This window comes from Rhea pennata, chromosome 5 (assembly GCF_028389875.1).
Source record: "Rhea pennata isolate bPtePen1 chromosome 5, bPtePen1.pri, whole genome shotgun sequence".
Lineage (NCBI taxonomy): Eukaryota > Metazoa > Chordata > Aves > Rheiformes > Rheidae > Rhea > Rhea pennata.
In genome coordinates, this window is record NC_084667.1 from 34393583 (window position 1) to 34420685 (window position 27103).

General features: G+C 41.3%; 1 protein-coding gene across 2 annotated transcripts in view; it reads left to right on the forward strand.

Moving 5' to 3' along the window:
- DENND2B (DENN domain containing 2B) overlaps positions 1 to 27103 on the forward strand; it is a 184770-nt gene that overhangs the window by 111523 nt on the left and 46144 nt on the right. For both annotated transcript variants that reach the window (XM_062576287.1, XM_062576288.1), the window contains 5 exons: positions 17283 to 17431; positions 19927 to 20142; positions 23492 to 23588; positions 24552 to 24596; positions 26900 to 27084. In XM_062576287.1, coding sequence (XP_062432271.1) covers positions 17283 to 17431; positions 19927 to 20142; positions 23492 to 23588; positions 24552 to 24596; positions 26900 to 27084 — 692 coding nt within the window. The remainder of the gene's footprint in view (positions 1 to 17282; positions 17432 to 19926; positions 20143 to 23491; positions 23589 to 24551; positions 24597 to 26899; positions 27085 to 27103) is intronic.

The following is a 27103-nucleotide window of genomic DNA, read 5'->3' on the forward strand; positions in this document are numbered from 1 at the left end:
CAAGAACAGAATCGTTCTTTTTACCAAGGTCTTGGCTTGAAGTCTTGAGTGGTGTAAAAATGTAAAGAGGTACAGAGTTCACAGAACTATCCAATGGCAAGATTATCCCCACAGGATTTGTGTAGTCAGCCTGAGCTTTTCAGGATTTCTCTGTGAACTGCCCCAAAGCAGTTGTCTGCAGCACCATTCCTGGTCTCCTCTCAGTCCTAGTTTCTGGTTAAAGAAAAATTAATTTCCTTTAGCTATATAGCCATCAGGAATGCACAATGAAAACACTGTTTTGATTAAGCCTCACAAGAAAAACATGTTTCTTTTGGTCTTAGAAGGAAATGTATGGCCTATGCATACATTCTTTCAACATAAAAAAGTTTTTATAATTACTGAAAATTGGGCAGCCCTTCAGAGCATAGATTTTCCATGTAAGTGATGAGTATCTGCATTGTTTCTAACTCTTTCAGTGTTGTATTATTAGAATGAATACAAAGGGTACTTTATTTTATCTTGAACAATTAATTTCATCTATGGGAAACTGGAGGTCTTTCAGGATGGTCAAAAGCATAGCGAACATGTCCTGTGAGGAGACACTGAGGAAGCCAAGCTTGTCTGATCTACTGAAAAAGATGCCCAGAGCCAATCTAATAGCTGGTTATAGATGTTTGAAGGACAGAAAAGACAATCGAGCCTAATTCTTCATGGTTGTGCTAGTTGGTATAGCAGAGGGTATGGCCACAAATGGCATTTTGGGAGGTTGAGATTGGACATCAGTAAGGACAGTTTCGCTAGGAGAATGCTGGAGCCCTAGAAGTTGCCCAGACAGGCTGTGAAATTGTCATCCTTGGGGATGTACAGCATGTGGCTAGATCAGCCATGGCTGTGGGCAGTGGTCTTGCTTCAAGTGAAAGGCTGGCCTGGTTGACTTCCAAAAGTCCTTTCCAGTGAGCATTTTGATGATTCTTTGATGCAGCTCTGGATTTGGTGGCTATGAAAGAGCACACTGCAGTTTCACTCCTACCACCACTTTCCGCTGGTACTGCAGTTTTTACAGGCGATACAGAAAAATGAGGTTCAATCAAACAAGAGGTTACTGGACTGGCAGCATCCTTTGAAGTTGAGAAGGTGTAGGGTCATGCAGAATAGGGCCCCTCTGAGTTTTCCTATGGGGAACCCTCCTTATTCTTAGGATTAGTCACCAATTTTATTTCAGAGCACACTCTTGGGGTTTTTGTCCTTTAGGTGCATGGGACATGCTTTGGCAGAGGAGAGGCAGATGGAATTATCCTTTCTCTAATTTGTTTTGAAAACCTAGGTCATATGGGCCTGCTACTGGAAAAGGTCTTTGCTGAATTTAGAGCTGTGCTGGGTCAAGTGGAGAGTTCTGGATTGTTGTGCCTGGCAGAGCAAATCACCGCAGCAGAAACTGTGATTGCCTTGCAATGCCATTGGCATTAGTGGGACTCCAGTAATGGGACTCACGGGAAAGAAAGCGAGCTTTCTGTAGAAAACCCTGATAGCCTTTTGGCCTCAAGTGACTCTGTCCGTATAGACAAATTTTGTCTCTGGCTGGTCAGCTTCAGTGAAAACAGGACTTTAGTCTTTCCATTTTAAGTTGTGCTCTCCTTCTCTGCCTTTCAACAAAAGATGCTTTCTGAACACCAAAAGTGCTGCTGTTCAGTGTCTGTTAATAAAACTATGAGAGCTAAAGTAGACTTTTTTTTTTTTTTTAACTATGGAGAAGGTCCTTATATGACCACCAGCCTTCTCCATAAACAGTCAGACCACTGTGCAATCCACACTGGAAAAGGTATTGTGCATTATACTGCTCACCTCTGATCAGAGATTGTTGATGTGCTGCCAGATGTTAGGTGGTAATGCTTGTTTTCCATGCTTTGGTTTGTTTTTTTGTTAAGAATCAAAACAAAATGCACAGTATTAGTATGAATCTTTCTTCAAATGAAAAGAAATATTGGATTCAATAAAATAAAATCATAATGGGCTCTTCTACATTTTGAGGACTATAAAATCGTTCCCTGCAGATTATAATTTGTGCACTTTGGCAGGCAATGGAAAGAGAATGCAAAATTTCTGATATGTGGAAAACACAGAACTTCATTTTTTTGTACTGCTTTTTAACAGTCTCTTTCTGAAGTGCTTCATTCAATATAGGCAGTGTGGGGGGAATACCAAATCGGTATAATTCTAATAATCTGTCAAGCGTGTCGTTTAATCACTAGCATTAAAGAAACTATCAGAGTTTTGTGTATTTCATCTGCATAATATATACCTGTAGTGCTAAACTCTGTGCTCTAAGTAGCACTTTTGTACTTGTGCAGACCAGGGGCCTGTAAGAGTGAGTTTACTTGATAGATTTACATGCTGTTTCAAAGCTGGAAAAGGAGTTTATCACTGCTGCTTTGGGTTTTCTATACAAATAACTGGCCTAGAGATGGAAGGAGTTTTTTGGTCTATAACTAACTGAATCTCTTGCTCACCTAAATGCTTGTAGGGTCATTGTAATAGATTTAAAAAAGCTTTACTTTTTTTCTTGGAATTAATACTTTTAATGTAGTCAGTGTGTAACCTCACCACCACCAAAAAAAAAAAAAAAAAAAAAAAAAAGTCTGTGAATCCTGGGCAATGCAGCAAGCACTTTACTGTGGGACATAGAATCATAAAAAGTTCAGGTTGGAATGGAATCTGGAGTCAGCTGGCCCAACCTCTGCTCAAGGTTGAGTTCTTAAAATATCCCAGGAGGGTGATTCCACAGTTTGCCTGTGCAGCCTGTTCTGGTGCTTTAACACCACTGTGAAGATTTTTTTCTTTATATTACTATGAAGGACTTTTTCTCTGTATTCAATCAGAATTTCTCAGGTTGCAATTTGTGAGCATTGTCTTTTGTCCTTTCATGGTGCATGTCCAAGAAGAATCTGGCTCCATCTTTTCCAGAAATCTTCTAAGTAGTGGAAGACAGCAATTAGATGCACCCTCTACACTGAACAGTCCCAATTCTCTCAGCCTTCCCTCATTTATGTCATGTGTACATGAGTACTAGGACTAGAGTCATTGTTTTTGAAGTACTACATAACCTCCTTGTCTGATGCATCTGCACACTAAACCATTTTCTTTCTCCTTGTGCCCTTATAGTGTTTACTTCTTTAGTGATCAGATCAAAGATGAGCTACTATGGGTATTTCACATTATTTTGAGTGATGACTTTAAAAAAAGAGTCTTAAGATATATTAAAAGCAAAAATGATTGTGCTTTGGAATCCAGTGAAGTTGTGAACCAGAGGCTTTGTTTAATTTTGTAATATTTTTTGTGCATTTTAATAGATGAAATATCTGTATGTGAAGTTCAAGACAGATACTGGATCCATTCTGCATTAATCAGGAAGCAGTAGTATAAAGGGGTACACGTTCCTAATATTAATCAGAGCAGTATTCCATGTGCAAGGAGCCATGTGGACTTCATTCATCTTCTATACAAGCACTCACAGGAATGTGGCAGTCATAGTAAATGTAACATTGTTTTGCTTTGCTTCTTGTGGTTTTGAATAACTCTTTAATCAGACCAAAATTGATGTGGCTTTATGGATCCAGTTGGGGAAACCATGCTTGGCTTTGTGTGAATTCAAGAAACTATCATACTATTAAGAGATGTCTGAGACAGTTGCTTCTGCTGTGTTTGTGGAAAATGGTATTTCCTGTCATATGTGCCATATGGTTTCAGTTTCCCAGTCTGTTCCCCTAAATTCAGTTGAGATATTTAAACATTGTTATTTAATCTCTAGTGGTACTGAGACGTTTTTCACCTGACATCTAGAAGAAAGCACTTGTTATCATCACCAAAAAAAAAGTTGAATGAGAATAAAGTGAAGGCAAGATTAGGGGCACAGTGGTAAGTTTGCCTTGGGAAAGTTTGGTAAAACCATTTTAATAAAACAAGCAAACAGGTAAATTATAGTTAGTGTTTGTACAAGAAATTGCATTCACAGTTCTGACATTAAATGCAGTTAAATTCCTCCTTTGCTGAGGAAAGTGTTCTTATTCTGTGACTCCTCAGAGTGCTGGGTGCAGTAGAACAGGTGGAAATTTCTTTTAAGAGGACACTGCATAGATCTGCCAGAGAGCCGTTGCTTAGCTGGGCTCTCTAATATAAGTTGCATCTTACATTGAGAATGTTTAGCTTGGTGTTGCACAACTCCATTTGCTCTGTCCAAGCAAGAGCCTTTGCTCTGACAGCTGCCCAACCCTTGCTTCAAAACACTTTCTTCACGAGAAGAAGAAAAGCTATTAAAATGCTTTTCCTCCCTGAAGATCTATGAATAACAATCCTGTAATTAAAATTTCTGGGGTTTCTTCCTTCTCTGCTATTCTTGAAGTCATGGGAGGACTATTCAATACACAGCCCTGGTGTATGTTTATCAAATTATTCATCTTTTAGCAGATGTAGTCCTTTATTGCTGTAATAAAAAGGACAGTTAGTATAAAAATGGGCTTGTTTCAGCCACATGTATTGGTGCAGAGAGATCTTGCACTGGTAGGGTTCCTGCTCAGTCAAACTGGCTCACATGCAAGAATGGTATCTGCTCACTAAATTTCAGTGGTCCAAAGTGTTCTCATAACTCAACTAGTGTAAAAGACAACTTTAATAAATTAATCTTTTAGAATTCTCAGCTGGTATTAGGTTTCCTTTTCCTTTGGGAGAAGACAGACTTTACTTTGTGACCAGAATTCTCTTAAGTGCTCACCACGCTGATAGTTGCAGAGGACAAACCCGTGTTCCATCTGGTTTGGCTGCATGCCTGGGCTTTTGAGTGCCTTGCAGTTTGTGGTGGCATTAGCCCTTCCTCGAGTTTGGTTTACAGGCTGCCTGCTAGGGCCTTTCCCAGTGCATAGTTTTTCTGCCAGAATAGCTCCAGGGCTGAAATCCATCTTTTAGTTCATTCTTCTCCATCAAATTCTATTGAAGAACAGAAGTATTTATCTGCTATTGCCTAGTGGAAATATTGGTGTTTCACTGGGATCAAAGCCTCTGGAAATACAAAGTAGGGGGATGCTGGCATATACTAGGATTGACATAAGCCAGAAGTTAGGTGGCATGCATGGGGCATAATAGGCAGCAGTGTCAAACTTTGAATTAGAGCTGCTTGGTGGCAGGTTGCAGTGCTGGGCTTAGATCACCAGGCTATCTCTCTCTCTCTCTTTTAATCATGCAGTCAATATAGTCAGCAATACGGGACTCTTTTGTTCATAAAATGCATTTTTAAGTGGCATTTTAGAATATGCTGTGGGATATGGAGTCCAACAAATACCCACTGGCTGAGGAACTACTTCTCTCAAGCAGGCTCCAGCAGCTAGAATGACAACCTGGAGGGCTACCTGGGCAGATGGATTAGCTATTAAAGAACAGATAACCTGGGCAAGAGGAAGAATAGTCAGAGGTGTAAGGTTCAGGCAAGTGGTACAAATTCATGTGATGAACTCATTCCTCTAACCAATGCCACAGTTACTGTGCAAAGTTGAAAGCTGAAATGTTTTTATTTTAAAGCTGGAGTTCAGCTGTAGAGTTCTGGTCCGGTTCTGGAAACTGAAAGAGCATAGACCGTTGGGTGTGGGATTTTGATATTGTCCATAGGGAAAGAGGCTAGCTTGAAAGTTCAACTTTGAATTCAATTCCATCTTCTCCTCATTTTTCTTTGCTTCCACATCAGAATTTTCCTATGACCCATTAAGGAGACTAGGGACAGTAACAAATTCTTGATGGGGATACAGACTTCTTCCCAGCTTGGAAATGTTCAGAGCCACAACTTGGGTTCAAACTCTGACTGTAATTATGTATGTTGAGAAATAATTAATGAAGCCAGTCAGACTGCTCCTCTTGGAGTCTGTGAAGCTCCCAGTCAGCTGAGTTAGATTGTTTTAGGCTGGCTTTAAATAAAAGGTGATAGTTAAATTGTGCGGAAAATCTGTTCTTCTGCGGGGGAGAAAAAAACAGAAAAGGAGACAAACAGAAGAACTGAGATGGATAAAGGAAAGGCACCTCCTGACAGCTACTGGGTCTGCTTTGACAGCTAGAGGTGCTTAACTAGAAAGTTAAGCAGTACTCCTAGAGGTGCTGCTGTGGGATCTCTAAAACTGAGTGGGACCACGCTGGTCAGTTCTCATTGCAAAGAACTTGCAGAATGCTTCTTGGAATTCATGGTCCCGGGTCAGGTGATGTTCTTGGGGAGGGCTTCATATGTACCCTCTGGCTCTCTGGACCTGTTCAGTGTCATGTTTAGGAGATTTTGAGCCCTTTCAATAACTGGATGCTTCTCTTAACAAATATTTATAGCATTTTATGAGACATTAGAGAGATGATAGCAACTTAATCACTGTGCTTCTGTAGGAATATTATTGAAACTTACTGTTAAAATTGATACTCAGAGTGACTAAGTTTAATTATACAAAATCATTTATCTGTCTTCCTTTGTTTTTCTGCTTGAGTATTTCATAGAATCATAGAATCAGTAAGGTTGGAAGGGACCTCTGGAGATCATCTAGTCCAACCTCCCTGCTCAGCAGGGTCACCTAGAGCATGTTAGTCCGGGTTGCATCCAGGCAGGCCTTGAAGATCTCCAGAGAAGGAGACTCCACAACCTCTCTGGGCAACCTGGTCCAGTGCTCTGTCACTCTCACAGGGAAGAGATTCCCCCTCATGTTCAGGCGGAACTTCCTGTGGTTCAATTTCTGCCCATTGCCTCTTGTCCTGTCACATGGGACAACTGAAAAGAGTTTGTCCCCATCCCCTTTGACACCCTCCCTTCAGGTACTTGTACACATTGATAAGATCCCCCCTCAGTATTCTCTTCCCCAGGCTAAAGAGGCCCAGCTCTCGTAGCCGTTCCTCATAGGGCAGGTGCTCCAGCTCTCTGAGCATCTTCGTAGCCCTGCGCTGGACTCTCTCCAGTAGCTCCGTGTCTCTCTTGTACTGGGGAGTCCAGAACTGGACACAGTACTTGAGATGAGGCCTCCCCAGGGCTGAGTAGAGGGGCAGGATCACCTCCCTTGACCTGCTGGCAACACTCTTCCTAATTCACCCCAGGAGACCATTGGCCTTCTTGGCCACAAGGGCACATTGCTGCCTCATAGTCAGTTTGTCATCCACCAGCACTCCCAGGTCCTTCTCTGCAGAGCTACTCTCCAGCAGGTCAGCCCCCAGCTTGTACTGGTGCCTAGGGTTATTTTTCCCCAGATGCAGGACCCTGCACTTGCCCTTGTTGAACCTCAGGAGGTTCCTCTCCGCCCAGCTCTCCAGCCTGCCCAGGTCTCTCTGAATGGCAGCACAGCCCTCTGGTGTGTCAGCCACTCCTCCCAGCTTGGTATCATCAGCAAACTTGCTGAGGAGGCACTCTGTCCCCTCACCCAGGTCATTGATGAAGAAGTTGAACAGGATGGGACCCAGTACTGAGCCCTGGGGGACGCCCCTAGCCACAGGCCTCCAACTAGACTCCACGCCACTGATAACGACCCTCTGAGCTCTGCCTTTCAGCCAGTTCTCAATCCACCTCACTGTCCACTCGTCTAACTCACACTTCCTGAGCTTCTCTAGGAGAATGTTATGGGAGAACGTGTCAGAAGCCTTGCTGAAGTCAAGGTACACAACGTCCACTGCTCTCCCCTCATCTACCCAGCCAGTCATTCCATCCTAGAAGGCTATCAGATTGGTTAAGCAGGATTTCCCCTTGGTGAATCCATGCTAGCTACTCCTGATCACCTTCTTTTCCTCCATATGTCTGGAGATGACATCCAGAAGGAGCTGTCCATCCCCTTTCCAGGGACGGAGGTGAGGCTGACCAGCCTGTAGTTGCCTGGGTCCTCCTTCTTGCCCTTCTTGAAGACTGGAGTGACACTGGCCTTCTTCCAGTCCTCAGGCACCTCTCCTATTCTCCAGGATCTTTCAAAGACGACGGAGAGCGGCCTGGCAACAACATCCGCCAGCTCCCTCAGTACCTGTGGGTGCACCCCATCTGGGCCCATGGATTTGTGGATGTCTAGCCTGCCCAGAAGATCTCTGATCCTTTCCTCCTCAACCAAAGGAAAGTCTTCCCTTCTCCAGACCTTCTCCCTCACGTCCAGGCTATGGAATTCCTGAGGGCTGCCCTTAGCAGTGAAGACTGAAGCAAAGAAGGCATTCAGTAGCTCTGCCTTCTCTGTATCCTTTGTCACCAGGGCCCCCGCCCCATTTTCCCTAGTCCTCCTCTTCCTGCTGATGTATTGGAAGAAGCCCTTCCTGTTGTCCTTAACATCCCTGGCCAGACTCAATTCCAGCTGGGCCTTAGCCTTCCTCGCAGCATCTCTACATACTCTGGCTGCATTCCTATAATTCTCCCAAGTAGTCTGTCCCCTCTTCCACATTCTGTGTGCTTTCTTCTTCTGTCTGAATTTGGCCAAGAGCTCCTTGCTCACCCATGCAGGTCTCCTGCCCCTTTTGCTGCACTTCTTATTCATAGGGATGCACTGCTCTTGAGCTTGGAGGAAGTGATGTTTGAATACTAGCCAGCTCTCCTGGACTCCCCTTCCTTCTAGGGCCTTAACCCATGGGATTCCACCAATTAGGTCTCTGAAGAGCCCAAAGTCCACTCTCCTGAAGTCCAGGGTTGCAATCCTCCTTATTGCCTTACTTCTTTCCTGCAGGATCCTGAACTCCACCATCTCATGATCACTGCAGCCAAGGCTGCCCCCAACCTTCACATCTCTAACCAGTCCCTCTCTATTGGTAAGGACAAGGTCCAGCAGGACACCCTTCCTCGTAGGCTCCTCCACCATTTGTGACAAGAAGTTATCATCAATGCATTGCAGGAGCCTCCTGGACTGTTTGTGCCTTGCTGTGTAGTCCCTCCAGCAGATGTCAGGGTGGTTGAAGTCCCCCATGAGAACCAGGGCCTGTGATCGTGAGGCTACTTCCAGCTGTCTGTAGAAGGCCTCATCAACTTTCTCCTCCTGGTCAGGTGGCCTGTAGTAGACACCCACAACAGTGTCCCCAGTGTTAGCCTGCCCTTTGATCTTTACACATAAGCTCTCAACTGCCTCCTCCTCCTCCGCCCCTAGGCAGAGCTCGATGCGTTCCAGTTGCTCTCTCACATGAAGAGCAACTCCACCACCTCGCCTCCCTGGCCTGTCTTTCCTAAAAAGCACATAGCCATCCATGGCAGCGTTCCAGTCATGTGAGCTATCCCACCATGTCTCTGTGACTGCAATGAGATCATGACCCTGCGAGCGCGCACAGATCTCCAGCTCCTCTTGTTTGTTCCCCATGCTGTGTGCGGTGGTGTACAGGCATTTCAAAGAGGTGGTCGTGCCTGCAGGTTTCCCAGGAAGGGTGTACGGGGGTACCCCATAGCCATGTCCCAAACGCACATCTCCAGCTGCATGCACCTGTTGGAGGCCCCCCAACCCAACTTGTATTTTGTTGTCTACCCTGTCTGTATGTCACCCTCCCTCCCCCCTCCTACCTACTTTCACTTCAGTTTGGGGAGAATCTGTTATTTGCTGCACTATAATCGGACAGCTAGTTTTGTGTTTGCATCTGTCCTCTTCATAGCCAGAGATTTGGGTGAAAAATAAACCTCTCAGATTGGTACTTGGCCTAGAAAAGTTAACTTTTTGGAGTAAAATTGCATCCCCATAAATTTTGTGTAGCGATTTGGGCTAAATAATGTCCTCCTTTGCTGTGTCCAGCTCTCCTCAAATCTGATGAGGGACAAGTTGTTTTCTCTCTGTAAGTACAGAGGAGAAGTGCAGAGGAGAAGCTGGTAAAGATGGACAGAGCTGGGTCTCTCTTCTTTTGTGATATATTTCACAATATATCAAAACACCTAAGAAAGGAGGTGGGGCAGTATGTCTCAAATCAGCACTATTAGTGGAGTGTTAGGGTGCTTGAGCAGTTGAAATAGGCAGGTGCAGGCTTACAAACAAGCTCCAGGGCACAGAGGGAATGTCCATGGTTTGACCTTCCTTGCGGAGTCTGGTTATCAAACAGTTTTGCTTCCTTTATCCATCCTGGTAAGGCACCTCATCTCTCCTAAACTGATTAGTTGTTTTGAATTCTGATTTACACTGAACATACTGCAAATCATGTAACAAATGGATGATTTAGCTCTTTTACTGAGTCCTCCATTATGAGTGCCAAGAGCTGTAGAAATGATGACTGAGATCCAGTTGGAAGATGTTTCAGCTTGACATTACTTCCAGATTAGAACATTTGCAAAGTTCTTCCAGTAAATGTGGAAAAAGGTTAGAGAGAAAGACCTGGGGCTCTTGATGTTTCCAGTAAAATCTCATCATCACATGCCACGTTATCATCTTGCGTCATCACCTGTCATATTATCATCTCACATCAAAACAGTCCTACAAATCTGACAGAAAGTGGAATTGCCAAACCACTGTGAAACTGAAGCAAACTTGGAGAGACTGCACTTCTGCCAGCAGTGCTCTGCTAGTCCCTTCTTTGAAGTGACACTCTGAGCTTTTAATCAAACACTTAACGGTAAGTAGGTCTCTAGTTAGACCTGTTAGTTGAAGACAGAGACTGGTTCATACAAAATGATGATGCAGCTGGCAATCAGGGAAGTGTATGGTCCTGTCTTCTTCTAGCCTGCCTCATAGTCCAAAAAGCGTAAGGGCTTTTGGAAAATGTAACTGTAACAATTTTAATAATAGACAGTGTAGGGTAGTGGCAGCCAGAGCACATTAAATGAAACAGTATCCATGTGTGCTTGTCAAAGAAAGGCCAAATATTTTAGCTATCCCATCCTACTGATAATCAGCCTGATGATTTGTTGCTGCATCAAGATACATGGGTTTCTAATAAGCATCCCAAGTTTTATTCAGATCCCTATTTTTCTCCATGGAATCTATTTCACAGCTATTCAATCCACTACAACTTTTTTTAAAAGTCTCTGTCAGCCTTGTGGCCTGTTTTTCTGGTCAGTCCTGTAGGTTAGTAAAATGGAAATTAAAATGAGCATGAGGTTGCACTCCTGTATCCTAGCCTAAATCCACAGGGACTCGCCTGCAGTCAGCAGTATTAAACCTCAGTAAAACATAAGCAGCTTAGTCATGAAGATTATGAACTATGCTAACAGTTGTTCATCAGTTGCTTTCATTCACATGATTTTGGACTAAGTGTTAGGTGGATGATTTCTTTTGTGAAATGTTTTATTTATTTATCAGCCATGCTTATTCTTCTGCAATTGATGCTTGGTTATGATTACAAATCTAAGGACTGCAAGAACTTAGATAGCAGCTTAGACTTCAGCTCCCTGCAGAGATAGCAGGGAGCTGAAAGTCTCTGCACTGTTTCTTCTACTTCCCACACAGCAAAGCAAAGCTGAAAAAGTTTAGAAAGTGCAGTCTCATAGCTACAAACTCCATGGATCAGGGCTCAAAAGGCTGACAGCATTTGAGACGTCTTGCCCTGCATGTTGCAGATGCTTTCCTTCTTCTCTGAGAACTCTGACTTACTAGGTGGTAGGCTTATAAGCAGGTGATGGTCTGTAACTTATTTCTGTTCAGAAATAGCTTTTCAAATCAGCTACATATTGTGTCTTTGCTGTAATTTGATATTGATATAGTTCCTCTCTCTGCAGAATCCTGGGATAAGTTCCTCAGCTGAGTTACACTGACACAGCTTCTCTGATGCTGAAAGAGCTCATCTAGGAAATAAAGATCTAAGTTCAGATACTTTTTGAGAGTGTGAAGATTTTGAGGTTTTCATCTATTTGATCTGAGAATGCTCATAAACATTCCAATGGCTGAGTTTTCTCCCAGCATTAGTGGTGTGAATCTGTGTTTGTGGAATTTTGTAAATAAAATGAGTAAGTAATGTAGGCCCAGAATGCACGTGGGTTCTCGCTATTGAGCAGTTCTTTGTACTTAAGTTCAAAGACTTGAGGGGAACTTAAGTTCTAGGAGAACTGTAAATCTGCATAATGCGCATGTCCCATGCTATTGCCTTATGCAGTGCAGACACTTCCAGGTTCATTCCCATTGCTTCATCTTCAATGGCAGCAAAAGTAGAATTCCCCAAGCACCCGTGTCTGCTTGCTTCCTGCATGGCCAGTTGTATTTTATCTTAATCTGCACTAGATGTGCGTGAGCTGGCTGAATTGGATTGTATTTGCAACTTAAAAGAGACCATGGGCAGGGGGTGAAAAAGATGCTTTAAGAACTTGTAGATGATATCTACAGTGGAATTATGTTTGGGAAAGGAGTTGATGTTGCTCCTTCTGTCTGATGTTACAGAAATGCTGCAAAAGATTTAGGAGATAGGTGACACATGCATCAGAAGTACTTGTAGAGTGTTCGTTTAGGTACTTGTGCTTGTCTCTTATTCAGTCCCAGTTCCCCCTCTTCATGCCTCTTTTCCATGTATTACCACTATTTCCACTCCTTGCCTCTGGAGATGCTATTTTCTCCTAATCTTCTGGGTTGGCAGCTGAAGCTTTGATCTCCCAATTAATTATTAATGCAGAATAAAGTAATTGCCCTATATTTTGTGTATATGCTGTAGCATACAGGAAGTACATACATAGTCGTTTGTTGGATGCTAAAGCATTTTGCCTCAATTGTCCAACTTAGCTATACAGATCTGGAGCCTAAGCTTCTATGCAGCCAGGGAAGAAAGCTGTAGGCTGTTAGCCTGGGTATTGAACATCACTCTTTGGAGATAGTGTTTTCTCTCTGTCAGTATTGGCTCCTAATTTAGACACCAGAAGTCAAGACAAATAAAATAGACCTTTCCCCTTAGTGTGTATCTGACATATTGATTTTTTTCACTTCATGGTAGTGTAGAAGGCAGTAGTTATAGACAGCACTCAGTGAATTACTTGGTTAATTCTTTCTCTCATCAAGAAAGAAATGATTCATTTCCCTGCTTTCTGCCATTTATAAATGCCTGCCTGTTTTTCTTTTTCTCTGTCAATCTTATTTTTCACTCCTTTCTCAGAGTGAGACAGACTTGCTGAGTGTGCCTCTGCTTCCTATTTGCTACGTGTGAGAGGCTGAGCAGAGGAACATTGTGTGCTGCCTCAGGACTCAGTGTGGCTGACTTGCAGAGTGTCATGGCACGAGAAGTTGCAACTACTGGAGGAAATTCATCAGTGCTTAAGCTCAAGGCACTGCATTCCTCATGACTTTTCTAAAGATCACTGGTTATTTTATCTTTTTTTCTTTCCCCTTTGGACCAATCGTTGCATTGCCTGTGAGAGCTTCTGAAGATAAATGTCCTGTAGATAAATGTCCCGTGTTAACTCAGCAGTTCGGTACGTAGAATTCAAGAGAATGGGAAACAGAAGTGCTTATAAAGAGAAGTGATTTGGAAGCAGGGATGGTGATTAGAAACAGTATTTGCCAAGAGGGTAATATTGAATGTAATCATATGCATTCTGGGATCTAATTCAACTTCCTTTGAAGTCAGTGATAGTCTGCTATTGTCTGATGTGGTAGTTGGATGAACCTCGTTAAGACAAGCGTAGCCTCTGTACTGCATAATGTTTCTCCTTTTGGCCTCTAGTAGAGACAGACATATGGAAGGAACAAGGAAGTTTCCTTGTTCTTTCATTGTAAATGTGTTTTCTTTTTGCAGCAAATCTTAATGAATGCCAAAACACTAGAGTTTGCAGAATGCGAACATTCCTTGTCTTGGTCTCTGGGACCAGGAGAAGTGACAATGTTGAGATACCATCAGAGGAGAAATGTGGAGACTATAGCAGCAAACCTCTGGAGTCAGCCCAACTATATGGAAACCTTCCTCATTTTTATGCTGCAGCAGCAGCTGCCATTGCTGCCCTTCCCCAGAGCTTCCCTGTGGTGCAGGACCGACACCTGCCAGTGGCCACTTGTTCCCATTTCCTGTACAGGGAGTCACAGTGCAGACATTTAGGGTTAAATGATACTCTTAAGACAGTCCAGGGTATCCTCACACATGAGCTTGCTTGCAGTCTTGAGTTTCTTGTCACTTGTCCTTCTTACTCTTGCCATCTAGTAACCAGTATAGCTGGGCTAACTGGTGCTCTTTTTGCATGTTTGGTCTTTTGTGTCTCTTCTACCAGAGAGAGCATATATTCTAAAAAATAGTGGTCATCTAAGGTTTGAAAACTGCTGTAGACCTGGGCAAATAAATTCTCTCTTCTAGTTCTCTGACTGAACTAAAAACTTGGTTGTTTCAGATTGTATCAGAGATTTGAGGGAGGAAGGATTATTATTTAAAAATAAACAATTGATGAAGCATATTTAATCTCAAGGCGTCATTTCAAAATGAAAAAAAGAAATAATTTGATTTTTAAGCAAAAAAGAGAAAAATAAAAGAAGTGTATTCTCCTTAAAGCTGCATTTCTTGAACAGTAAATTGTTATTCTGAAGGAACTCAAACAACTCCAGGCAAAGAGCTTCCTTTAGTGTCCTTTCTTTAGTGTCTCCACTGACCTGCATGTTACATGGAAGAAAAATTTGATCTGAGCTTTCAGCAAGTACCTGAAGGGAGGGTGCCAAGGGAATGGGGACAAACTCTTTTCAGTTGTCCCATGTGACAGGACAAGAGGCAGTGGGCAGAAATTGAACCACAGGAAGTTCTGCCTGAACGTGAGGGGGAATTTCTTCACTGTGGGAGTGACAGAGCACTGGACCAGGTTGCCCAGAGAGGTTGTGGAGTCTCCTTCTCTGGAGATCTTCAAGGCCTGCCTGGATGCAACCCGGACTAACATGCTCTAGGTGACCCTGCTTGAGCAGGGAGGTTGGACTAGATGATCTCCAGAGGTCCCTTCCAACCTTACTGATTCTATGATTCTATGATTTTGGTGGGGAATCTAAGTCAGAAAAGCAGCCTCTGTGCATGATTCCTTGCTCTTCCTTTTTCCTCCATCCAAGACTTCTCTGGGCCTGTTTCTATGCTTAATATTTCAGGTCAGCGTTAGTAATATTAAATTTAACTGGGTTCAAGCAACTCTGTTTTACATTGAATCTTGGAAAGGGAATCGACCTAAAATTTTTAAGTACTTTACATTTTAAAAAGGTTTCTCTTCAATAATGGACTTGTTTCTTCTCAGGAGTTTGGATACTGTACAGACTAATGTAATAACATTTGTTTTCACAAGGAAGCATATGTTTAACCGCTGTCTAATGTAGTCGGATATTTTGAAATCTATTAATCCATTCTAAAATGCTTGCTTGACCTATACTTGACTTTGGCTTACAAGAAATTTTATTACGCTAGCTATAGTCCAATTAGCTGTATGTAAAAGCATTTTGCAACATTTACTTTTTATTGTTGTTATGATGATCATATCTAGAGCTCTAGAGCTTACAAGTAACAAAATCAGCATGCATTTATCTATTTATTTTCTTCCTGCAGAAGGAATCTTTCAGTTTTAGAGTCCTCCCAAGACTTTTGTAGCTTTAATGATTTTTTAGGAATATTTTTTGCTTTAGATTTATCCTGTTCATTGCATTCCTCAGAAGGCCTTTCCTCAAAGTACCTCTTGCACCTGAAGGTCTTGTTTCCATGCCCTGTGTGGCTTGACTATGATAGCACAACCTCTAGAATCAGATTCCCTCTGGATGAGATAATAAGCTATGACTGCCAATTCAAACATTCTTCAAGAGCAGCAGTTATTCTGGCTTTCTAATTAAAACAATGCTAAAACATTTACTTGTGCTTATATTTGACTAGAAATTTATCCTGTTGAAATAAAATTATATTTTTACTCAATGCTTGTAACAGGTGAGTCTGTGAACTTGCTAAGCAAAACCTTTTATCACTGTAGTCAATGAATTGAGCAGTCTTGTGTTTCCAAGCCTAACAATAAGGTAGAAAGCACTAACTGTTTTCTTGTGTATAAAGAGGAAATGAAACATTCAGTCTAGAACAAAAAACTATTAGTCAAATGTCCTAGGTTTTAATTCAGGCCTTACTCTTACTGGAAGTATCTGTGGCTCAATTGTCATCTGTATAAAGGAAATGAACAATTTCTATAATATAATTTTTGTGAATAATAAACCACACTACTTTTCTGTCATCAATTCTCAATTAATGTGATATATAATACAACTGAATTTCTTCTAAAATTTGTGTTTAATAGCTTGAATTGTCAAATATATTTTGCTAAAGCTACGGATTTTAGAGTCATGATTAGATACAAAACCAAAAGCAAGCTAATTCAGAAGCTTTGAATTTCCTGCATTCTTCAAGTGTCTGCACATTGCAGTCTTGAATTTGAGTAGGTCAGGTTTTTGGGGTGATTCTCTATATTAGATGGATGCAAAACTGGAATGAAGCTATGTTTACAAACCTGAAGTTCTATGCCAGTTACTTCTTCTGAACTGTCTGAAGAAATGGATACAAAATTTTCTGTTTACTGATGTTCATTTATCTTCATGTTTCTTAGTTTAGTGAGCGTTTTAGTGAATTCAGAAGTCGCAGTCCTCCAGTTGAGAGGACAGCGAGTTGTTCCACTGCTCCTTAGGTAGAAATGGCTGCTGAAGGATATTAGATCTCATACGTTAAATCTAGATTACAAAATTTGTTTCTGGTTTTCAAATACTTGCAGTCTGATTTTAGATATATTTTTTCATTTAACTCATATTTAGGGATTAGCTGCTCAGATGTCCATATATTACTGGCAAGATGAATACCTTTATGGAGCTATTGATTTTAGACAAATTGAAATGAGTAACTGCTTAATTAGAAAGCATGATGTACTTTAAAGTACACTGTGAGGACACAGTATGGTTGATGCAAAAATTGTTACCTTATCTTTTACTTTTCCCAGTCTACTCTCATGATACTGCTGACTTAAAGTGTTTATTCTTTCTTTTCCTCCCTGAGAGGAAGAGAAAAATGAAGATAGCGTCAAATGAAAGTTGTCCTATCTTATGTAAGGATGGTATGTTAAGAACAGTTATTTACTGCTGTGTGTTTCACCTTGTGAGTGGCTGCTATAGATTTATAAAATCTACTGAATGCTTTAAAGTAGTTATGTGTCTTTGTTTTTATATATCAATATTATGCACAGCTGTGGATGCTCAGAAGCACGTCTTAAGAAATCTTTGCATTTTATTAGAAAAAAAAAAAGAAACTTCTTGACCTCATAGCCAAGTCCTAGTCCAAATACTTCCAGCTGCAGCTAGAGGGATGAGTCATGCTGAAAGCTGAGGAGCTTTTATAAAAGCCTTTCACTTGGTTCACATGATTTTTTTTTTATTTTTACATTCCTGCCTGTTTTTCTTTAAAAAAAAAATGTGAAGGCGAGTCACCCAAGGAAAACCCGTATGAGGATGTGGAGCTGAAAGGCCGTCATGCGGGCCGAAAATCCCATCAGCTCTCGGAGAATTCCCTAGATTCCTTGCACAGGATGTGGACTCCGCAGGACAGGAAATACACAGCACCTCCCCAGGTAACGGGACGCTTCTCAGGGCAGGACAGCTCCTTCCTTTCTGTGGGAGAGGCTTATTTAAAACTCTTGCAAGAGAATCAATCATGGCATAGAAGAGCAGCTGTACTGAATGAGAAGGGAAAACTGGAAAAAGAGAGTGATCAAATACATAACTTGTTGCTGCAAATGCTCTTGGCAGCTCTAAATCAGATTCTGAGCACTGAATTGCAGAAGCTCTTTCGATTAGCCCTGAGGAAATGCTGGTTAAAGCCTGATGTGTTTAGTTAGAATCCTTCCACTGGTTGTTCAGGGAGCTGAATCTGGCCCTAAATGTTTCATTTTATTTAGCGTCTTTGTGAATTGCCTCCAAATCTGCAGCAAGGCTTTTGGAAGGGACGGGAGGGAAAGAAATCAGTTTCTTGATCGTGTGAATGCATTGTTATGTGAGGCCTATTGTAACTTGGTGATGTGCAGTGTGTAATGTGGCATGTTTGCTTGTAAGATGGAGTAGGCCAAGCATGCCCCAACCCCATAAATAAATAATTAGTAAAATAAAAAATAATCAGAAAAACCTGAATGTCTACATCTAACTAAGGCTGCACAAGCATTGTTGACAGCACAGAGCAAAGACCAGGAAGTCAGCACACTCTTCATTTTGATGTGAATTTCCAAAGCAGTTTGGTTTTGTGTGAAAGCTGTGGAATGGTGTATTTCTTTGTTGTCTCTGGGATCATTGTAGTCATAAGGGAAAATATAAATTTATCAGGTATATAATTTTGAGATTCAAAATTTCATTTAAATTCATTTTGCACTGAATCAACAAAAATTTTGTAAAGTTGAATAAAGGTCACAAAAATTTACACTGTGGTCTTATAAAGTGACCTAGAACAAAATGGGTATTTCTTCATTTACTTATTGTGTGTGGGTGCATAGGAGCACTGCAGTCTGAAAGCTGAAAGTATAATCAGGATTCTTAGTATACATCCGGCCCACCATTTACAAAACAGGAGTATTTTCAGCAAAGTTATTCAAAGGGGAACAACAGGTGGCAAGTGAGTAATCAGGCAGAATGAGGAGAAACAGAAACTGCAGTAATGGAGATAACTTCATAGTGAGAGACACATTACACATAACTATTACTTTTGGCTGCACTCTGTGTGTGTGTGTGTGTGTGTGTGTGTGTTAACAGGAATTGCAGTAGCATCTAGAGGATCCAGCAGGATGCCCCATTAGGGCGGGAACTGTATAGGTCCATGGTATGATACCATTCATGCCTCAGAGAGAATCTTTGTAGATGAAGCAAAAGTGTAGAGTAGAAGATATCTCCCTTTTACACAGGATGACAAAAAGATCTATAGATTTAAGTGACTTCTCTGGAGTTACCCAGTAAATAAATAATCATCTCTGGTATCTTAGCAACAGATCTATCTTTACTATGGTAGCTTCTTTTTGAAATGCTGCTGGGAGTTTCCATCAAAACTGCCATAACTACACAGTCATTTTGCTGATATATAAAGCAAGGAGACATTCGCAGCAAGTCAGCTATGGGCCTGGGTAATTCTCCAATGACCAGAAATAGAAAAGTCTCCATTTCCTGAAGAATGGCAGCTTTGGCAACCGTTTATCACCCAGTTTTTCCAGCGTTAGCAACATAGCTGGATTAGCAACACGACTTTTCAGTCATGGATCATGATAAACAAGATCGAAGAGATCAGAAGTTCAGCAGACTTTTGACAGTCATCTCCAAAAAGAATTCCTGTCACTAAAATATACACTGTGCAGATTTTCCTGGCATGCAGAGCTGTGGTAAGCAGAGACCTCAGAAACATTTGCATGTGGTCATTTTGAATCCAATTGTGTCTTCTCCTTTCCTCTTTGTTAGTTTCAATTTTGAAGTTCTCAGATATAAAAAGACAGTTTTATTATTATGTTGTATTTGTGATGGAACCCCCCCCACACACACAGATACCCACGTTGTATGGCTGCAGGTGGAAAAAAATACATACATACATACATATATAAAATACACACACACACACACACACACACACGTAAAAACACATGCATGCCCTTTAATAGATTAACCTTGCATGTAGAAGTGAGGCATTTATTGCTGCAGGTTTATGGCTAGTAATACTAGCCAGAGAATATTGACAAATGCCAATTAACAGTTGCTTGACTGAATGGTACTTTTTACTAGACATACTGGTTAACCTTCTTACAATATTTGAAGTAGATACAGGAAGGACAATTAGATGTTCAAGCAAATGGAGAGTGAAGTGGAGGAAATGGCTTGCTCTCTTTTGCTTAGATCATAGCAAAGTATGCAAAGCTTAAATAAAGTTTCAGATACTGACCCGTATCTTTTCATTTTGACCTTGAACCCTCTGTTCTTGCATACTCTGTAGAGCAGCAACTTGCCTAGCATGGTGTCCTTGTGTAGCCACCACTTGCTCACAAAGAGCTGCTTCTGCTGTAAGTGTGGGAGGAAGCTCAAACTGTTCTTGTTCTTGCAGCTGCCCTCCAAGCCCAGTAGCCAGTCTCTGCGCATTGGGAACTGGTCGGAAAGGAAGAGCCAACGCTTGCCACGGTTACCCAAGCGGCACAGCCACGATGACATGCTGCTGCTGGCGCAGCTTGGTATTCCCTCCTCCCCCTCCAGCCTCAATGACGACAGTCTGAGTACCACAAGTGAGCTGTTGTCTACACGCCGAGCCAGGAGGATCCCAAAGGTATGGTCAAGGTCATCTTGTCCCAGCAGAGCATCAGAAGAGTCCACTCTTGAGTTTCTCCAGTGGTAAAATGCTAAGGCAGAGCAGCTGTAGAGGGACCAATATTATGCTGTGGAGATTGTTGCTACCACACAATAAACAGCCTCATTTACATCCCTGCATTTGCCTGCAGCAAAGGCCAATTAAAAACAGAGGGATTTGAATTCAAGTTAAAGGAGTCTGAGTGCTCAGCAGTCCCTTATATTTGACTTCTGAGTCTCAGAGTTGGAGGCAAAACTGATTTCAAGGCTTCAGCTAGAAGGTTTATGTTGAGGATAGCTCCAGTCTGAAAGAGCTTACCAACTTCTCTATAACCTTTACCCATCACTGAAAGCTTTTTTGCCTCCAGAAGGAAAATTGAGATCCAAACAGAAACAGAAATTCTCGGAAGCCAAGACCCTTTTCCTCTTTACACTCACACATGCTCTGGAGATTCCATCTGTAGAAGTGGGTAATTCTGCACTGGCCCAAATGTAGCAAACAACTGATAGCCAGCTTTGCCCAGGGTTGGTTTTAAACCAACTCTGTTTTCTACAGCAGTTTTCTTCAAGCTTTCTGGGCCAGAGTGTTGTTTTGTAGCTAACTTGATGATTTTAAATGGGTGATGGCTGAGCAGTTACTTACAAAGTGCAGCAACATCAGAAGTGGGATTTTTCCTCATTTGTTTGCTGTTCTCAGGGAAATAGCTATTATTGACCCAATATGTTTCCGTTTGTTTCCTGACAACCTGCCCCAACCTGATAATCCTGTTGGCTTGATGAGTTTGAAGGAAAAATTAATTTTCTGTTTTTCAAAAAGTTCCAATTTTCCAAAGTGGGATGTCAAAAAAATCCAAACTTTTTCTAGTACAATAGCAACAGAGGGGAGAGAACTGCCAATATGTTTACTTTTGGCTTGTGAACAAAGCTGATTTTTACTCTTTCCTGTTCTTATTAGAGGACATACTTTAAAGTACATGGCTATAAATACTGTGAGTTGAGGGGGATTTTTATGTTCCTTTTAATTAGTCTGAAATTCTGTCTAAGCAGGAAGCAAACAAAAAAGAAGGGAATTAATCATATATCCTTAATATTTACTATATTTTTATTTTCTTGGAATATATTATCTTACTACACAAATTAGCATACATCTGTGGCAGAAGTTATGGAGTAATTCACAGAGTAACTTACTATTCAGTGTGATACTTGGAAAGTTTAGCTATCGATTTTTGTACTCAAGTTTCATTTTTTTGTCTGATTTAAGAGACATTCTTAAGAGACATGTCTGTTAAGAGACATTCTCTTCATATGAAATTATTTTTTCAGCATACGAATGTTCATAGCTTAATCACGAATCTCATGATAATTTATATTTTTCTGACATCTTTAGCTCTGAGAATCACTTATTACTGGAAAATCTCATGCTTTTATTAATAAAATAAATTAGTTAAAGGAAAAGCTTGAACCTCAGAAACTCTCGTTCCTCCCCATCCACTCTTGGCCTCCACAGATGCAAAACACAAAGAGAAAATAATGGGTGCTTTGCAAAAACATCTAAATGCTTTAAAAACCTGGGCTTTAGTCATCACAGTGCAGATATTTTACTCATGGTGAAGTAGCTCAAGCAGAGCAAATGCAAAGCAGCACACTGAGGAGAGAGAGAAATCACAGCAGAGCCTCTTGCCCTGCTTGCCACTGCCTTGTTCAGGGACCTCCGCTGCATGGCTGAGGCCGTCCTTATGTGCAGGCTTTTTGGGCTGGCGGCTGTGCAGCAGCCAGGCAGGATTTCCTCCCGCCAGCGCTGCCTGTGGCAGCATGAGGGTTCCCAGCAAGCAGAGCCAGGGCATGGCCACAAACAGAGAGTTTCCAGCTGAGCCTCTGTTCACCAGCTGGCGATGGGTTGCACATGTTTCTGTCAGCAGACAGAGGCAAAATCCCAACTACTCTTCAAGTTGGATAAAAAGTGAGAATTTTAACACTTCAAAATCAGTGTTCTGGGCCAGACTCTTTTCACCACCAGGAAGAAGCTGCTGTGGCCGTATGTTGGTGTAAGTGTGAAGAGAATTTGAGCAGTAATTGTAAAGTTTGCTATCAAAAATGGATATATGTTTCTGACACCATTCCTGATTAAAATACAGGCAGTGTGATTAAACTATGGACCAAATGGAGGGGTTGGATGATTGGATGACTTGGTTTCAGTTTGTGCTCTCTTCCTGACCTTCTGCTGGGCCTAGGGCAGATTGGTTACTCTCATTGAGCTTATTTCTCTCTTGAAGCTGAGGTAAAACAGCTTTTATAAGTTGTGCTATAATTCTATGAGGAAAGCTGCTATGGAATGAAAATGTGCTGTTTCTGACTCATAATACTATTATGAAGATTAATTGCTTCATATTTAGGAATTATTTCTTCTGAAATAATAATATTCTGTTTAATTACTAATTCCTAGTAATCTCAACTTCTTGTTAAAGTAACTAAACACTAATCTGGTTAATATTTTCCATCATCTCATTTTTTTTTTTAAACAAACAGTTATTATCCCTGCTGAGGAAGGTCTTAAAGATGATTTCTAGAAGTTTAAATTCTGTTTTAGCTGGCACTAGTAGCTGGTTTTGAAACACTTTAGTAGGTCAGGATGAGTTTGAAGAAAGCACACAGTACCTCTGAAGGTCAGTAAACAGCACAGTGTGGAAGCGGGAGGGAGGAGAACTCCATATGGGCCAGGTCCTCAATGGATATAATCTGGATTCAAAGCTGCTGATTTACTCTGCATCTGAAAAAGCTTTAAAAGGTAGGATCAGCTCCTTCTGTCCTTACTTGAACACACTAAAATCACTGTTTTTTGAAAAAAAAAACAGTTCAGAGAGCTAACAGATGTGTTACGCTTGCATTCAAAATTTGCTACCATCTTAAGGTCCATGAGAGTTTGGCAAAGGTGGATATAGCTAATGGATCACTGTGTTTAGACAGTGCAAGTGAAGACATAAACAACAGCATAGAGGGGAATGAAGTGACAGAGGAATAACATTTCCAAAATGTGCCTTTGAATCCTCAGTTTCATTGCACATTTTTTACAAATGTCTAAGTTTTGAAAATGGGATTTAGGTTTCTGATTTGGTTAACTGTTTCTGCAAATATATCCATAGGTAAAGAAGTAAAACATCACTGAGGTCCAAAATAAAGAGAGACAGGAATCCTCTTTTTAATAGTAAAGGAGTTAGAGGACACAGCTGACTTATCATCCATAGCCAAATTTTGCTTGGATAGATTAATTAATTAAAAGTTTCCTAGCAGAAAAGTGTTTGATTTCACTGATGTATTTTCTTCTTTTGCAGCTTGTCCAAAGAATCAATTCCATTTACAGTGCAAAAAGAGGAAAAAAACGATTGAAGAAACTTTCTATGTCCAATATTGAGACAGCATCCCTACGAGGTATGACACAAGCATTAAGGCTCAGTGAGTCCATTTGAATGTTACAAGATTGCTAACGGCGGATTTCCTTTTCCTGCACTACGTCTACCCTGTGCTCATCTTTGTTTAGTGCATTCCCGTATTTACAGTGATAACTTTGTGTCTGCCAAAGGAGAAGATGGGAATGGGCTAAAAAGAAACCAAAGCTCTTAGCAATTTCCATGCTTTTAATCCCATGACTGACTAAAGACTCATCCAGCCTGTTCCTTATATAACTTTTTCAGTAGTTTGTGTCTGTAAATTTTGTCCAAAATTCACAGTTTTAACCCTGTAATTCCTTCATTCCTTTTCCTGGCATGAACATGTGAACATAATTCATTCTGGGCTTCAGAGTGCTTTAGGAAAAGCATGAGTGCAGAGAGAAAATCAGGCCATGTTTGTAATAGCAGTACAGTGAAGCTTTAAGCACAAGTACACCTCAGAAATACATCTTACAAGGTAACCTTTTGCATGTTAACTCTCGTTCAGCATGGTGAGTTCTGTCAATTGAAAACTTTGCCCAGCAAAAGCTCATAAGTTTTCCCTTGACTTCCCAAGTGCTGTATAACTTCCTTTTGAAAAACTGAAATCTGCAAAATAAAGGGAAAGGGTTAAAATCCATTTCTCAAATGGCACGTTCACCTCTGTAGTTTAGCACAGATGAGAGTTCAGTGCAATCTTTTGTTCCAATGGAGAATAAATACTGCATTTTCTTCAAAGCAAGGCTCTTATTTTAGAGCCAGATTGAAATGTCTTCCAGGAAAATCACAATCTAAGAGAGTTGTTCAAACTGTTTATTTCAATATGTTTTAAAACTCAGGGGAGAACGTGTGAGGATCACAAGGCTCTATGTGAGATAGGATTCTTTCCCAGTTTCATTGCACTAACCAAATTCTTGTTTGCTTTGGTTTTGCATTAACTGATCCCTCTTTATCTCCCTTGCAGATGAAAACAGTGAGAGTGAGAGTGACTCAGATGACAGGTTTAAAGGTAAGGGATCAATCTTCAGTACTTCCAGTCAGCAACTGTCACAGTCTCTGTCAACATACATTCTTCTGCTACTGCACATTGTTCCAGTCCATGGCTTATATTTTCCTCCTTGAACTATATTAACTCCATTACAGTAGGTTTCACAAAGTTTGTAACACAGGAGCATGAATGTGGAAAGCAAGGACAAAATGACCTGTGAGGTTCTGAAAAGAATTTGGCAACTGTGTCATCTAATGAAGAACAGTTGAACGTTTGATAGATTTGCTTTGTCAGCCATGTCACAGATGCTGGTATTTTCCATTCTGACTACTGGGTGCAAACTTTGAGGGATAGAGATGGATAAATGTGCTATCTTCATATTCATTCACTGCTTTAAGTGTTTACAGCTAGCTGCTGTTGGAGGTGAGATACTGGGTCTGATCCAGCATAGCAGTTCTTACAGTCTTTTATAGGTCTGCAGTCTCCAAATTGTAGAAATTCCTTTATTAATGCACAGCACTTGCACAAACTCTGCCTGAACCAGGCCAGTAAATGAGTCCCTTATTGTCAAGAGTCCTTATACACAGAGAGAACAAAAAAAAAGACAAAGACAGCAACAGCAGATTTTATTATTAAAACACCCTCAAATCTATCGTGTTGTTAAGTGAGGAAAAAACCTGGGAGTGCAGAGCTGTGATTATGAGATGAGAAGTGGTCTTACCTATCTTATTGCAGATGTCTTACTTACTGTTCATGTGGGAAAACTTGCTGGAAAACATTGTTTGAGGGGAAAAAGGATTGTTCGGGTTAAGTGGCAGTAAGACAAAGCACCTCGCCCCAAACAAGCTGTAAATGACATTATACAGCAAGACATGAGAAAGAGACTCATTCCTCTGTTATAGACAGATACTATCCCAAAAGTACTTTCAGTTCTGTTTTCCATTGTGTTGAAAAATATGAGGTTGCTTTTGCCCATAGCTCATGAAGGAGAACAGGCAGGGCCTGACCTCTCCTGTTATTGAGAAGATATTCTGGTTTCACTGGGAACTGGGAAGCTTTTCTCCTCGTTGTTGTGGAAAGGAGGCTCCTCAATGGCTCCCCAGCTAACTGCTCCTGTTTGACCATACCATTACATAGATACTCTCAGGGCATCCTGAGCCAAAGGTCCAGTTGTCACATATGGCTTGACAGGATTCCTTAGGTCCCCAGCTGTTGGGGTGGGATGGGCTCCTTTTTCTTATCTCTTGCAAATACAAAGCACTAGCCAGCAGTGTGGGACTATGTCAAAGCAGGACAGACATAAGATTTCGCTTGCCTGGCTGTGCAGGCACACCAAGGCCCAGAATACTTTGTCAGGATAACTGTTAATGTTGGTGCTGTTGAACCAGTCTATGCCAGCTGATCATCAAGGGGTTTCCCCTTCTTTCTGTTGATTAATTACTGCTGTGATCAAGTGCTTTTCACATCTTATTTCCTACCACATGGGACAATCTGCCTTTTGCTAATTATGGGCTGTGTCAATGAATACAGTCCTAAAGGGTTGACATGCACTGCTAACATTTTGGCTGCCACTGCACAGAAATCCTGCTGTGAAGAGGTGGGAAGAAGATGCAGGCAGCTGTTTTCACTTAGCTTCTTTTTACTTGCTGGTCTACCAGAACTGGCAATGATGTGACTGACTACTCTGCCTGAATAGTCTGAGGACAGGTCACTGGACTGGGGAGTATCTTTTGATGAGGACTGGATGTGGCCATGAATGTGAGTCTGCCCCTCAGGCTGAACTGGCACAAGCAAAGAAATCCTGCAGGAGGCATTTTACACCTCTTTTCTCCTTTCTTCCTTCCTTCCTCTGAGATCATTCCACAGCTTTCAGGGCCTGGGCTTGTGCTGTGGAGGAGGAGGAAGAACACCTCTAGCAGTTTTCAGTGCAGAGCTGTGCTACGTTAACTGGTGATAGAGTTGATTTTCTCCAGTGTAAACAAGGTCTGTGCTGGGGGCTGTAGTGTATTTACATACCCACATAAGGGCTTATAATATAGCTCTATACGTACAGGAAAAGCAGATCTTTGGCAGAGTTACAGGTATGAACTGCAAATGATTTCAGTGGCTCAGGGTTGCATCACTTCAGTAGTTGGAGAGAGTTTTGATTTATTGGTAGAATTAGGGAGAGAGACTGCAATATGAAGGTCTGCCTTTGAAAGGGAAACATGCTTGAAGTAATACACTGGCAAACTGAGAATTCTTTGTGAATGGCTGTGGCTTGCACATAACATTACATTCCCAGGTAATGATCTAGCTCTCTTTTTTTTTCTTTGAAATGCTAGCTCATACGCAGCGTCTAGTGCACATCCAGTCAATGCTGAAAAGAGCTCCAAGCTATCGAACCCTGGAACTGGAGCTGATTGAATGGCAGGAACGGGAATTATTTGAGTATTTTGTGGTAGTGTCACTGAAAAAGAAGCCCTCTAAAAATACTTACCTCCCAGAAGTGACATATCAGTTTCCTAAGGTAAAAGAAAAATTCTTAT